This window comes from Lygodium microphyllum, chromosome 7 (genome assembly GCF_053477565.2).
Source record: "Lygodium microphyllum isolate KBCC chromosome 7, Lygodium_microphyllum_v1.1.10, whole genome shotgun sequence".
Classification (NCBI taxonomy): domain Eukaryota; kingdom Viridiplantae; phylum Streptophyta; class Polypodiopsida; order Schizaeales; family Lygodiaceae; genus Lygodium; species Lygodium microphyllum.
Genome location: NC_141141.1, coordinates 58,646,241 through 58,661,096, shown reverse-complemented (window position 1 = coordinate 58,661,096; position 14,856 = coordinate 58,646,241). Strand labels below are relative to the sequence as shown.

The window sequence follows — 14,856 nt, the reverse complement described above, 5'->3', positions numbered from 1 at the left end:
AGGTCATACATACCTACTTAAGAATTTGGATTGACAAAAGTAAAAGGTTAAACATACCACATGTAGCTTTATTTTGAATGTTTTTCTTTCTTTGTTTCCAATTTGGCGGGTTAACGTATTCAACTTAAATCTTTACATTGAAAATAGCATATGGAATAGGATAAATAGCCTAAATAGCTAGTATGTTTTATGTTTCAAACTGTAAAAACCGAAAGTATTATCGCAGTAATGCTAAGTACTTGATCATGGCTCCGTAGTTTTTCTCTCCATCATATGAATCACAATGCCAATACCATAGCCAAATTGGATATCTAGTCACCATACTATAAAATGATGTAAACTAGGCATGTGGCGTGGATAATCATGCTTACCACACTTGCACATTTTCACATGAATGTAATCAAGGAATCAGCTATTCATATAGTCAATACACTAGTCAACTAAAAACATTGAAGGTATAATTTAATGAAGGAATTAACAATTCATATAGTCAACTCACATGCTCGTTGAAAGTATCCAATATGAAATTCTCCTACTATTTGTATATAGAATGATGCATTGTAATTGTCATATGTATTGTTGAATAATAATACTTATGATTCATTGACTTTTATCATTCGCAACAAGTCAAAAATAATTTACAACATGTTTTGAATTTGTGTATGTTTCTCTTTCTTAGGATGGACATGTAATTGTGTATTTCTTATAATTGTAAGGAAGAAGTCGTGCTTTTTTGTAGCAATGAGCTTGAATCGATAAAGAACATGCTATATTTTCTCGTAATATGCTTCCTTTCTCTTTTTTAAAGGCTTCTTCTTGCAATTATGGTCAATCATGATTGTGGAAGATAATCAAATAGACAATAGTAGATGAAAGGGTGATTTCTTACTTATGAGAAATGGCTAATTCAATAAAACATATGCTTCACTTGAAACACAGAAGCTTTGGAACGTGAGACTAACTCTTACATGCAATGTATAAGGGCACCATAAATTTGAACAAGGAAGGTATTAAAGTATGCTATTACAATGGGAAATTTATCATATGCATGTGAAAATGTGATAAGCAAGGGGGAGTAACATCAAAGCATGCCATCGGAGAGTGTGGGGAGTCGACGAAAGAAATTCATGTGGGGGGTGGGGAGGTTCTCACGAAAACGAGGGTGACGTACAAGGTATAAGGTGTAAAGAATGGCAACCATGCGGAAAGGCATAATGTATAAGACGGTAGCGGCCAAGAGACAAAAGATGAGGAAGAGGGACGTAGCACGAGGGTCGCGCCATGATAGCAAGGCAAGCAAGCGCTCCCCTTGATTAGCAACGTCGCCTAGCACCGTCTGAATGCGCCCTGACACCGCTCGAAGGCGATCATATCGTGCCTTCACAACATCTTGAGCCCTACATCAATGTTAAACACACCAAACACTCTCGTTAGTATTTAACATTGCAACCTTGAATCAACCAAGAGTCCTTATGCTTTTGAGATTTGGACGCCCATACATGCATGGAAAGGCAAAACATTCTCTCTTGGAAGGTAAATCATTAAAATATTTTAAAACTTTTCAATTATGAACATGAAAGTTAGGTCTTGTAAACAAACAATAACCTTGATGTGGGGATGCTATCGAATTCTTCATCAAGTTCATCTGGCTGGGCACCCTCTGCTTGTGAGAGACGAGGGTCCATGTGCTGTGGATGGCGTGGTCGAAAACGAAAATGCCATGCTCCTATCAAAAACATGTAAAGAAAAAGTGTGGGCAAGATCAACTCCGGGTACCATATCAATATGAAAACGAGGAGATGCACAAGCATTGTCGTCAATGGATTCTTCCATTCACGTATGTCATTTAACCATCGACCCATGGCTAGCACTCCTGAGAGGACATTGAGAATCCTGAACCAATGGGCCTTGCTCTTTCGCATACTCCACATGCTACTACCCATATCAAGCATATATTGCACCACCTCTTGCCTACACTTTTTGGAAAAAGAAAGCAACTTTAGCACTCCATTTTTGGAGAGTATGAAATTTTGGTGGCCACTTTAATTTTTAAAAAACATGTTTAACTTTAAAGCTTAGGAATTGTTTCTAAGAAATAAAAATACTCACAGTTATAAGAATATGTAAAATTTTTAACATGTTAGTATCTCAATTTTAAAAAGTGAATATGTAAAATTTTTAACATGTTAGTATCTCAATTTTGAAAAGTGAAACTGTGTTTTTGGCTAGCATTGCCAGCAAATGAAGTCCGAAATAAAATATGACAACCAATTAATCATTATTGTGCACCACTACAAACTTCATTACAAGTGAACTCTTCTCAATTATCATTAACTCAAAGGAACATTATGTTGGCTCTAACCAATATCTAGTCGTCCCTTATTAATACAATGCACAGGTATAATTTGAGGAGTTAATGCTTAAGTCTCTTTGTAACTTAGAAAAAAATGGGTGGCATATTCCATTTGAGTACATTCATGGGCTACAATCAAATGTTGTTGTATTTGTAGTGAGATGGTGCCATAACAGCCCACCATTGTGATGAATACAATACAAATTATATGTTTAATCTTCCCATTGTTTTTTCTTTAATGTGGTACCATTGATTGTAATTATTAGGCTTCATCCTAACCTCTTTAACCATTGGGCCATGAATCAACCATCTTGTTGAGACTTGTGACCTTGATGTACTCACATATGCATTCTTTTAGGTAGGTTACCTTTTACTTTAGTGTGTGGTTAAGAGTTGTGGAGAGTATAATTGATTTGTTGAAATGTGGGTTGTCCTTGTTGGTTGTACTAAAAATTATCATTCATCTCTCTCTCTCTCTCTCTCAAGCATCAGAAAATGCAAGGGCTGGCTTGCCTGAGTGGGGGCTCGGCTCGAGACAGACGGAGAGCGATCATCTTCATGGCGGTGGCACGCAGGGTCTCGAGTTGGCCGACGCCGAGGGGGCGGACGTAGTGCATCTTGGGGAGGAGGGGCTGGGAGTAGCAGGCCATGGTGTTGACGAAGGAGGAGGAGGAGAAGCGCAGGGCCAGCTCCAGCTCCCCGCTCTTCTTCACGCCGCCGGCCTGCAGCAGCAACAGCGGGTACGAGTGCGTGTAGAGGCGGTCCGCGTCCAGCGTGGACAGCCGCACCCGCACCTTCCCGACCCGGGCGTCCTTGCTGGCCGCCCCCGACGGGCCGCCGGCCGCGGAGAACACCCCCACCGTCAGCACCGTGCAGGGGTCGTACACCTCCCACGTGTACTGCTCGTTCCAGCGCGGCGCCAGCGTGTCGATGAGGGTGCGGGAGCGGACCCACTTGGGCCCGTACTTGGCCACCACGTAGGCGTCGGCGCTGGCCCGCCCGCCGCCCTCCGGGGCGCCCTTGGTGGGCAGCAGGCCCGAGGCGCCCAGGATCCCCAGCTCCAGCACCCCGATGGGCGCCTTCCACAGCTGCGTCGCCGACGGCCGCGTGTCGCTGCTGTAGTGCGTCGACTCGTCCAGCACGTGGTAGCCTCCCTCCAGGCACATCCGCACGTGTATGCGGCTCATGAACGTCTTGCTGCTGAAGTAACCCCCGCGGCCCCCACACGTGTGACGCATCCAACCCAACATCGACACTCATCAGCATATCATATATAAGAGAATGGAGTGACACTTCAAGATGCATTGCTCTAATGTATTATAAAGTTCATAATATTTAAAAAAAATTGCATGGCTCAATTGTTTGACTCACATTTTAAAAAAATTATATCATAATATTAAGTAGCTAAAAGAGGTGCATCTTTTTTACAAAATTGTCACTCAATTGACGTAAGGTGTCTTTTCCTTTTTGGGGGGGTGTCACTTTATTGGCTCCTTTACCTCGAATATAGAGAAAGAAAGAGTGTTTTTCCCTTGTTTCTAGAATCTGTTAGGGTAGAGGGGTCCCTAGTTGAACAAATAAGAAACAATGCTTCAACTTCTGAATAGGTATGAAAAATTGGTGCTTCCTCCCTATCTAAATAGTCACCTAGTGAAAGCCCATCAACTAAACAATGTAGATTATCGCACTGAAAGCCCATCACCAAAACAATTTTGTACACTTACAATTAGCATTCAGTGCAACAATACAACTCATTTTCAAAACATGTATAAAAATTGTAGCCTTCTTATTGAAGGCAAGCAAGGGTGTTGTTTAAAGTGCACCAAGCTCAATGATGAAACATTCTAGAAGGCAAGCAAAGGTGTTGTTTAAAGTGCACCAAGTTCCAATGGTAAAACAAGTATTTGAACCTACATCATTGAGCTAGGAAGATACCACATATCTCATTATAATTATTTGCCCTCACTAGTGTTAGATAAGGTTTTTATTAATAGAGCTTGTTCAACTATTAGCCTCTCTACCCTTACTTGGTTTTCCCTACAGTGTTCAACATCATGTTTTCCCTTTAGTGTTCAACATCATGTGTTTCTTGAGAGGCAGAGACATACCTAGGTAGGTATGTTTGGTGATCAAGGGTTGCCAACCTCTCACCCTTGGGCCAACAACTACCAAAACCCCCATGGCACCGGGTAGGGTTGACCCTCTAAGTGCACCTAGCTTGGTATGGGATCCTTCCTCACAAAAGCTGATGATGTTGTCATAATTCACAATGTGAGAATTATAGTGGGAATTTGTCCTGATGAGTGTGTGTGTGTGTGTGTGTGAGAGAGAGAGAGAGAGAGCTGACCTGCTGCTGCCGCCACCTTGCTTGGTGTCCTTGGTGGCCAACTCCGTCAGATGATGCCTCTCCAAGTTGTACCACCTGGAGCTAACGGGGCGATGATCCAGGCGCCTGGGCACGCTGCTGACTGGGATGGCCACCCGCCCCACCATCTCGTCTTTGTTGGCCCCCATCTTATCCTCCACCTGCAGCACCAGCTGGTCTTCGAAAGGCTCGGCAGCCACAAGGATAAGGTCCTCATTCCACACGGGGCTGCTGCTCCCCGCCCCTGCCTTACTGCTCACAAACCTGGTCTTCGAGATCTGGAAGCCCAGCTGCAGCTTGGCGCACAGCTCCGGTCCCTTGCTCTTGTCGGCGCTGGGGACTACGAGATCTTGCGCCTCAATCACGCTCACCCGCAAGTACCACATCTTCGGGGAGAGATACACCTTCGCCCGAGATTGAGAAGCATCCGAGTGCCATGCATCCGGAAATGCCTCATCAGCCTGTGTGCCAAACCACACTGATACCATGATCTCCCCGAGGTTCTTCGAGTGATCACCATGTTTGCCTTCAAGCTTGTACCTGTTAGCAAACCACCCCGCCGGGATTAATGCGCTTCTTCCTTCCATGATCACAGCAATCTTCTCCATTGTATTGCTATAATTTCTCCTAACAAAACAACTATTACGATGATGTCGTTCTCTTCTCTATAGACATAACACAACATCCTTTCTTTCTTCTCAATGATCAGCAAATCTCATTTAAAGTCACATGCATGCATGAGATGTTAGCTTGTTCATCTCTAGCTGAAGCAAAGACTATTACCATTGAGGAGCCAGGGGACTATCTGGCTGAATCCGTGTTGGAATGTCTGACACATCAAATGCTATGTAACCAAGAAAGTCATCCTTCAACACGTCTTTGTCCTTCACAGTGAGCTCCAAGAGAGGGGTATGTGTCTGAGGCTTTGCAAAGGCAAAGTTCTGGTTGAACTCGGGGTTAAGGGATTTCTCTACCACCTTTGTTTTGGCTGTGATGTTGCCTAGCCGAATGTTTACATAAGGGTCAGAGGACCCGGACAGGTCCTTTCCTATCAAACCCTTACCCTTTACAATCTTCACAAATAAAAATTCCATCTTCTCTACCATGTCATAAGCACTAGGCCTCTCTCCTTGCACCATAGTTGGACCTTTCCTCGCCATGGCTGCCACGCGAGGTTTAGTTTCTTTAATGCCAAAATCGATTGTACTAGCCTTCATTTCGACTGCAGGCTTCTTGCTCCCTTGTTCTTCTTGCTTTTGTGTCTTCTCAGGCTTCAAGTAGAAATTTTGTGGCTTGCTATGATAGTCTTGGTTTATATCCACATGTTGCTCCTCATCTTCACCATTTTTCTTATCCTTCTCTTCTTCTTTCACATCTTCACTTTGCCCTCCTTCTCTTTTGGCATTAACCCCTTTCACTTGATCACAAGATGATAAGAAAGCTTTGATGTAAAGCTCACCTCGCACATGAGAGAAGAGGTTTCTTTTCTCCAAAGGATAGGCCACAACCTTTATTTCTTGAGCCCCTTCTCTAACTAGGCTGCTTATAGGAATTTTGACCTTACCTAAGAAATTTCTCTTGCAACACTTTCTGCCATTGTAATTGTAAACATTAGCTTCAACATACTCATCTATGTCTAGATCGTTAAGCTTGAAAGTGAGCCTTTCATTCCAAGTTGGACTAAGGTCCCTAGCCTTGATTTTAGTTCGTTTGCGCTGGCCACAACACTCTACCTCCACAAAGGCATTAACATTACCTTGGCTATCCCTTACTAGCAAATATTTTGCATAACATACCTCTACAACAACAACCACTGTGTTAGTTTGGCCATCCATGTCCTATAAACTCCTCATACTTTAAGGAACTATAAGAAGAAAGTCTCACTTGGTTCTACCAAACATAACAAGTATATCAAGACAAATAAACATCAAAACTTTTTGCTTGAAGATAATAAACTATTTTACCACTTGCAAGTTGTTCTTGTGTTGTGCCCTCCACACAAGTTAATAAATACAAGATGCTTGAGTGCTATGGATTTTCTCATGCATAGTTCAAAATTAAAGTATAGTAGAATCAATGAATTTACAAGGCAAAAAGACATGAAGATTCACACTTGAACAAGTAAATGATTATTTCTAAGGGAATTCAAAATTTGCCTAGATGGTTGTAAGCTTTGAGAATCAAAAGGCATGGCCTACTAGATCATCTTGAGACCCGCATGCCAATGTTTTAAATCACCAAATCCTTTATGGCAAAAATGAACCTTCAAAACATTACAATCATGAAACATTCTCTCAATTACATATGTACGAACTATTCAACAACCAACAATAGTGTGTAAATCACATCATTTTAAACAACACACTCCCAAAGTGTTACAATCATGATGAGGAACCACATCTTTAAATACGTTACGTAGTATCCAAATCTCGTAACATGACTACTTGGATACTTATTTTTTAGGTCTTTTTTTGCCTTCAAGAGACACGCAAATATTGGGGAACTCCCCATGGAACAACTACACCTAAATATTGATCATGACAACCATGAACACAATATAAGAGATGCTAAGATGTTTATTTTGTCTATGTGTGTGCATGCATGTGCACATGTAGGCATGTATATATATGTGTGTGTGCACATATGTGTGCAATGTTCACATTACTATGTGCATCTGTGCACCTGTGTGCACAGTGGATATTACTACATCCTCTTATATAAGAAATAGGCATTCAAGCCCTTTCATATGTGTGCATGCATGGTGCATGTGTGTGCATGTTTGCATATATATATATATATATATATATATATATATATATATATATCTCTCTCTCTCTCTCTCTCTCTCTCTCTCTCTCTCTCTCTCTCTCTCTCTCTCTCTCTCTCTCTCTTTGTGTGTGTGTGCACATGCGTGCGTGCGTGCGTGCGTGCGTGCGTGCGTGCGTGCGTGTGTGTGTGTGTGTGTGTGTGTGTGTGTGTGTGTGTGTGTGTGTGTGTGTGTGTGTGTGTGTGTGTGTGTGTGTGTGTGTGTGTGTGTGTGTGTGTTTGTGTGTGTGTGTGTGTGCGCGCGTGCACGTGCGTGCGTGTGTGCATGTGCGCGCGTGCGTGTGCATGTGCACGTGCGCGTGTGTGTGACATATTTACCTTTCATTCCTTAAGGAAGATTACCAAAATTGTTTGATACTCGATCATAATTTGTTAAACATTAGCCTAGTGTGGTGAATGTGAATCTTTATTGTGCCCAATTACTTGCTTGTGTGGTGCTATACCATATGAAATGACTCATATATTAAATTATATATAGCTTTCTTTCCACCATATTATATTGCTAAGAGTTGTTTATTCACTTGTCATGGTTACCTATTCAATTTTTGTAGAGCTCAAGAGTAAATATAACACTTGTTGAATGTTGTTAAATTTCCATTTGAAGAACATAAATAATTCTAAGAAGCAACCTTCCTTGTCAACTTGAACTTCATGATTATACAAAGTAAACATTGCATAAAATAATATATTTATGCATATCTATTAAAGTTTCCTTAACATGATTCTTTTCTCTATGCACTTTGTCATACATGTTGCTTTCACATTCTCTAAGCTCTTTTGGTCTTCCTTATTCACTTTAAGATGAATTTTTTTTTACAGGGTCTTTATACTAGCCTTTTTTCCATGTTTTAGACTTTTTGCAAAATGATGCTTTACCTAATTAAGCTCTACATTTTTGTTATTTTTTGGTTCATTTTCACATTCTTAGTGGCTCTCTCTCTCTCTCTCTCTCTCTCTCTCTCTCTCTCTCTCTCTCTCTCTCTCTCTCTCTCTCTCTCTCTCTCTCTCTCTCTCTCTCTCTCTCTACATTATGGGAATAACAATATATGAATTCAAAGAGGCAACCCATTATTTGGGTGTTTTATTACCCCTAAACTTCAAAATCAATCCTGAACTTGAGTCAAGTATTTACATAAAGACTCAATGCCCATGCAAGGTTATAAGTTAAGCCCATCTAAGCATAGTTATATATCTATAACCCTTTTCAAAAATCAATTAAGATTACCTACTAAATAATGTATCATGGTTATCAACAAGTATTGATATTTATTCAATTTTGTCACTCAAAGTATTATGCACCTCTGCGGAATATAATTTTATTACTTTGTCAACATTATAATTTAATGTTTTTACCAACTACAATCAATGAAAGATGGCCATAAGAAAAATAAAGATGGTTATATTTCTCCTAATTGCAATAAGGAATTCCATGACATGATAGGTTCCCCCAAAATAGAACCTTATTTAAGGAATGTGTTGCATGGATCAAAAAGTTAAAGATGACCAAAGTTAATATGGAGCATGAGCCAATGATTTCAATATTGATTTGCATGGGCATAATTCTAAAATGTTAGACAATTTAACATGTGTAGTTAAGAAAAAGTTGTGATAGTTTCATGTTGAAGCTTAGAACTCTCAACTAAGAACCTATATCTTCACCTTTAAACATCAACATGCTACTTCATGGCATTCTTAGGACTAATTGAGAGCAAGGATCTATTTTTCTCAATAGCCTTTTTGGTTTTGGTAGTGTCATTGATAGTAATGAGAACTTTACATATCATGTCATCAAAAGTACGTATAGAAAATTTCATGGCCACCTTCTAATAAGACATGCAATACACAATGTCACAACAAAAAAGAGTGAGGTAAACCCTAGAGCTGCTTTATTGGGAAAGACTACTTCTTACCACTTTTTTTAATGACATATAAGTCCATTTTAATCTATGTCACTTAATATGGCATTCTTCTCTTAATCATCAATGAAAATTTTTAAATACTAAGTACAGAGGGGTGTGAATGATTTGCATAGTAAGAAATACCTAAGTTTTCACAATTGTATTAGGCATGGTTTATTTAATCAATTGAGAGTTATGCTTAACCTCGTAAAGACTCCAAAATGTGATCTATTATTATATGTGGTTCGCTCATATAATTGACAAGTGCATGTGGGTAGGTTACTGATTTTCCCTCTTCTTTTACTATTAGGCCATCCATTCGTATGTTTTACATTCATGTTAGCACTTAGTCATTGTCCACTTGTAAATTAGCTTTTGATGTGAGATTGGACGCCAAACACTTAAATAAGCAATATAAGGTATCTCAATGTTTGGCCTATCATAATTGGATGCAAGACTAGACCTTGAACACTTATATATAAGCAATGTAAAATATCTCCATTTTTGGGCTATTGTGATTGAATCCATGCATCCTAAGCTATATCCATGTTTTTATAGATAAGAGGGCTTTATGCTACCATGATCGAATCTCTCTATGCTAAGCTATATCCATGTTTTGATGGATAATAGGGGTTTGCTTCCTGTAGGGGCCAAACCCCTACCAAAAAGAAAATGCAAAAATATGCATTGATATCTTACCATCAAAATGAGCATCAATATCTGCCTCCTAATAAGCATTCAAATATTCATTGGCCATTATATCAAGGCACATACCAATCTAACAAGTTTGTCACACAAACTACTTGAAAGAGGGTACCAAATCTTTCTCTTGGAACTTGAGCACTAGGAAAAAAATGAACTCACAAATGGGCCTTTTAGCCCCCCCCCCCTCTCCTCCTTAAAACAAGGAAAAGATGAGAGAAGAATAGTAAAATAATCCTCCTCTCTCTCCACTTTTGCAATCTTATTTTGCCTTTTTTATATTATCTACAAAGATATACTCAGATCCCTTCTCTCTCCTCATTGAAGAAGTCTTTTTCAACCAAATTTTATATTCAAAAAGGAGTTAGTTACGGGAGTGTGGTGCTTCGTTTTCAATGCAAAATGATTAGTAGATACGAGGTAATTGATTTTTTAATCAAGAACAAGGAAAATGAAATTTTGGAAGTTGCTTTTAAGATATTTTGGGGATTTTTTATATCCTAGCTTTTGGTCAAAAAACAAACCAATTGGTCAAATTTCGTGTTTTTTGGAGATGTTTTTGGAGGAAAAATAGAAATATCTAAAATACGAAAAGTCTTGGACATCCCTACCCTCTGAGTTATTTCCCCCCATATCTATACTCTCTCATGGCTCTATTGTGACCTCTTCTCTGTGTTTATGCAACCTTCATTAACAGAGTGAATTACTTACACCCTCCTTTCCCTTGGCACCTTTGTGTGTCTCTCTGTGCATCTCCACTCTACCTCTTGTGACAACCAAGTAGGCTCCCCGTTTCTATTAATAGTAAAATGAATACGGCTCAATGCTCAGGCATTCAAAGTATTTACAACTTGCTAGGCAACCATAAAAAATTGCCATGATGTGATCGCTGCACATCAACTTCATATACAACAGCTCATAGGACAAGTGATACAACTGAATGACACTATAATTCAACAAAACAATCAAATTATTTCAATGCAGGATACTATCCATGACATTGGTATCTCATATGAGGAGGCAAAGGCACAATTGGAAGACTTGAGCAAGATCAACAGCAAGCTAACACAGGAGCGCAAACGAAAAAAGAGGCCAATCAATGAGTTAATTGTGAATAGTGGCCAGTGGAAGCGACGTATCAAAGCATGTAAGGTAGCTTAGAAAGAGAACCTAGGTGAGGGTGAGATTGGATCGTGTATTAGTAGATTGTTGAAGACAAGTACACTAGAAAACACTTTGAGCAATCGTAAGTTTAAGGCTGTGAAGGAAAAGGTGATTGAGTGCACATTAAAAGATGTGTCGAATGAGTTCTCAGCTGTGGATGGACAATCTATTTGTGAGAGGGCCGGCATTAGCACAACGACTTACTCAAAGATATTCAAAGGTGTGAAGGTTGGGTTTGGTCGTGTGCTGAACAGAAATAGAATCGTGCCTCTTCCTCAACCTTCAAAGTTAAGAGAGGCCCGACGGCAACTTAATACAAAGGTTTGGGAGTTGATAGGAGATCCCATGCATGTTCAATGTGTGGAAACACTAAAGGTTGGGACCAAAAATGCATATGAGGTGAAGTTCACCGAACTCAATAATTACTATTTAGATTTGAACAAGGTGCAGTCGGCAATGGTAATGTACTACAATATGTCTGTTGAGAAATGTAATGGTAAATTGCAATTAGTTATAAAATTAGATGAAAGTGAGATCCTCAAAGGAGTAAAGCTTGAAAGAGTTAGTGTAACTCTGATTAATAGAGCTTTACAATTCGGCAAGAATAACCCAGGGAACTTTAGTGTTCAATCTGAGTGCCATGTGTGGTGGCTCGCTGCATTTGAAGTTCCTAAGGAAACATTTGAGGTATTGCAGCTCTTCTTTATGCACACAAGCATTCCAAGCATCATCGATCGTCAGGAACATGGTAAGATGCTCTCGGTTGAAGGGTATGGTCATTGAATGGCATCTTACAGGAGACTTGAAAACTTTAAAATGCATGTGTGGAATCTCCAATGGTGCAAATACAAAGAATCCATGCCTATATTTCTTGACAGAGAGGGTCAGGAAAGGACGAAAAGAAGAACTGGCGAAAGGTGACAAGTGATGCACCGACACATAATAGAGAAGATCCCACTTGGAAGCCCATCTTCAACATTCCCTTGGATTGTATTCACATTTGTTCATTGCATGCTTTTGTCACAATCATGGAGAAACTTGTATATGAATACATTTGCTTTGCTTATAGGATGCAACCAGAAAAAGAAGACATTGCAATGTGTAGGAATGTGGAGCGAGTGCTATCAGAAATTGGGCTACACAAGCATCAAGTGATGATTGAAAAAGATGAGAAGAGATCAAGAAAATTTGGTAACTTGACAAAAAAGCCTTGCTTTGGAGGAGCAAAGGCTAGGAAGTTTCTCTCAGTACCCATCAATGAGGAAGGGAATGTCATGTTTCGTAGGCTGCAGGACTACAATGGGTGGAAAAAGTTACATTTTGCAATTCCTGATCGAAGTAATGGAGGAAAAACAAGATTGGCCAAAGCTAAGGTTTGGATAAGTCTTAACAAATTGGCTCCCTTACTTCGCAAGATGGTGTTTAACAATGAAGATAAGCAAGAATTTATCAATGTTGTGCATAGCTTCTACAAAAACATGATGGAAGCATGGGGCAAAAGCTCTATCACACACTACATGGTGTGTACTAAGTTAATATTTTAAAATTGTATGAATTGTATAAACTATTGAGCATAGTTTTACTCATGTGTGATATGTGTCTTTGTAGCATATCCTTGAGGCACATGGGCCATACTTTGCAGAAAAGGGAAACATTGGAATTTCGTCCACACAAGGAATGGAAAATTCACATTGAATAGCGCATGGTGCATATCAAATAAAAATTGATCATGGTGGAGGGGTGAATGGTAGCAATCCAATGATCCAATTGCTATCTTGGTGGTATAGGATTATAGTAGCAGATGAAGCTAAACTCTTGCAAAAGAGAGCAAATGAAAGTGTTGATGAATCGGCTGCAGACATGATGGAATCACATCGTGTCACTAAAAGAGTGCGTTATGAAGCCTCAAGTGCCAAAGAAAACCATACCAAGTGGTTAGAAACAAGGCTTCGACAAGGCAGCAAATGGGTTCGAAAAGAGCTAAGATAGTAAGATGAATAATGTGAGTCAGTGTGAATGCAATTCCTAGTTTAAGAGAGAAAGAGAGAGTGTGCATCTATGTGAATGAGTCTCACAGTTTAGGGTTATAAAAGAGGGTTTCACTTTCTATCTTATTCATTGAGTTCTCACATCTCTTGTGCAGGAAAGATGGCTAGGTCTAAGGCAGTTGCAAATAAGCTTCCGCTCAGAGCCCCATATCGTGTTCAACCCCTTGGAGCATCTACTAGCTTAGATGCACCCCCTTCTCAACTTAATCCACCTTCCTCAAGTTGCCCTCACAAGGGTCCTCCTCAGCATCCCCACAAGAAACGCAAGTGGAAGCCAAGTACAATGGCCTTGAGAGAAATTAGAAGGTATCAACACTCTTTTCATCTCATCATTTCGAAGGCGAGCTTCTCGAGACTTGTTCATGAGATTGTGAAAGACCTCTACCGCACAGAAAGTAGAAGGTGGTTTTTGGTACAAGGTCAGGATAGACATGATCGCTTCACAAAAGAATGTCTTCATGCTCTACAGTGTGCTGTAGAGGCCTTTTTAGTTGACTTGATGACTGATGCTCAACGTTGTGCAATACATGCGAAGCACATCACTGTAACTCCCAAGGACTTCCAACTTGTAAGAAATCTTCAAGCAGTGAAGGATGCATTCGTTCCAATGGAATGAACACAGTTTGCAATGGTATCTTTTTTGGCATAATGTTATCCTCGTACGTTGGACATATGACTATGTCCCAGTGCAAAACTATTGTATGCGCCCTTAAAATATGAATTAAAATTTTACACTTGTCCTTCGCTCTCAACTTTGATTGTGCATCTTCGTTGTATTTTCAATTCTTACTTACAATTTTTGTTAGCATTGTCAATTTCAATAGGAATAACATGCAAAAAATTACCATTTCTTGTTGTAGACTTTACTCCTAATGCCTCTGTATAGTTTATGTGGTGCGAAGTTTCTAAGGGCCAGTAGTCGCGATGTTGATTTCTCAATTATCAATCCATCCATAATTTTGGTGTGGGATAATTTTTAAAATACTAAACTGTATCGGAATGCAACGAAACTTCACACGCGCAACTGTTGGGTGGCCAAGAGCCCTTTTTTTTTTGAAAAAAAAAGTGCCTACAGACCCCTGATCCGAAGTCTGGCATGTGGAGCCACTTTCCTTGGCTCTTGGCCACCCAACGAGTGCGCATGTGAAGTTTCGTCGCATTCCGAAATAAGGTTATGGATTTACGATCACACGATGGACAATGCGTATGAAGCTCCATTAACCCGATTTTGGGGTTTAAATGGGTCAAAAGTTCATTCTTCTTCTCATTTTCACATCTTGATTTCTTTGCTTCCTCCATTTTCACATCCCTAAACTCTATCTCTTCTCTGTCTTGCCCTCCTTGCATGGCACGAACCAAGCAAGCATGTTGCCGTTTTGGCCCCGGGAAGACATCACGCCAAGTCCCACCACCTGGAGCACAAGGTGGAGGCTCCTCAAGTGCAGCAACAGGTGCTCCCCATAGAGCACAAGGACCACCACAGAAGAAGAGAAGATGGAA

At 40.1% G+C, this 14,856-nt stretch overlaps 1 protein-coding gene across 3 annotated transcripts; it reads right to left on the bottom strand.

The window, feature by feature from the left end:
- Positions 1 to 872: 872 nt before the first annotated feature.
- LOC148033491 (FT-interacting protein 3-like) lies at positions 873 to 6,596 on the bottom strand. 3 transcript variants are annotated; one of them, XM_087681428.1, is made up of 5 exons: positions 5,502 to 6,595; positions 4,701 to 5,258; positions 2,867 to 3,550; positions 1,606 to 1,971; positions 873 to 1,397 (listed from the first exon to the last, which is right to left on the bottom strand). In XM_087681428.1, exons 1-5 carry the CDS (start codon positions 6,551 to 6,553, stop codon positions 1,082 to 1,084), a joined length of 2,976 nt encoding a protein of 991 aa, XP_087537554.1. In that variant the 5' UTR covers positions 6,554 to 6,595; the 3' UTR covers positions 873 to 1,081. The 3 variants fall into 3 exon arrangements, with proteins under 3 accessions (XP_087537554.1, XP_087537553.1, XP_087537555.1); XM_087681427.1 differs by having other exon boundaries at positions 2,867 to 3,553; positions 5,502 to 6,594; XM_087681429.1 differs by having other exon boundaries at positions 1,260 to 1,397; positions 1,606 to 1,726; positions 2,867 to 3,553; positions 5,502 to 6,596.
- Positions 6,597 to 14,856: the final 8,260 nt, after the last annotated feature.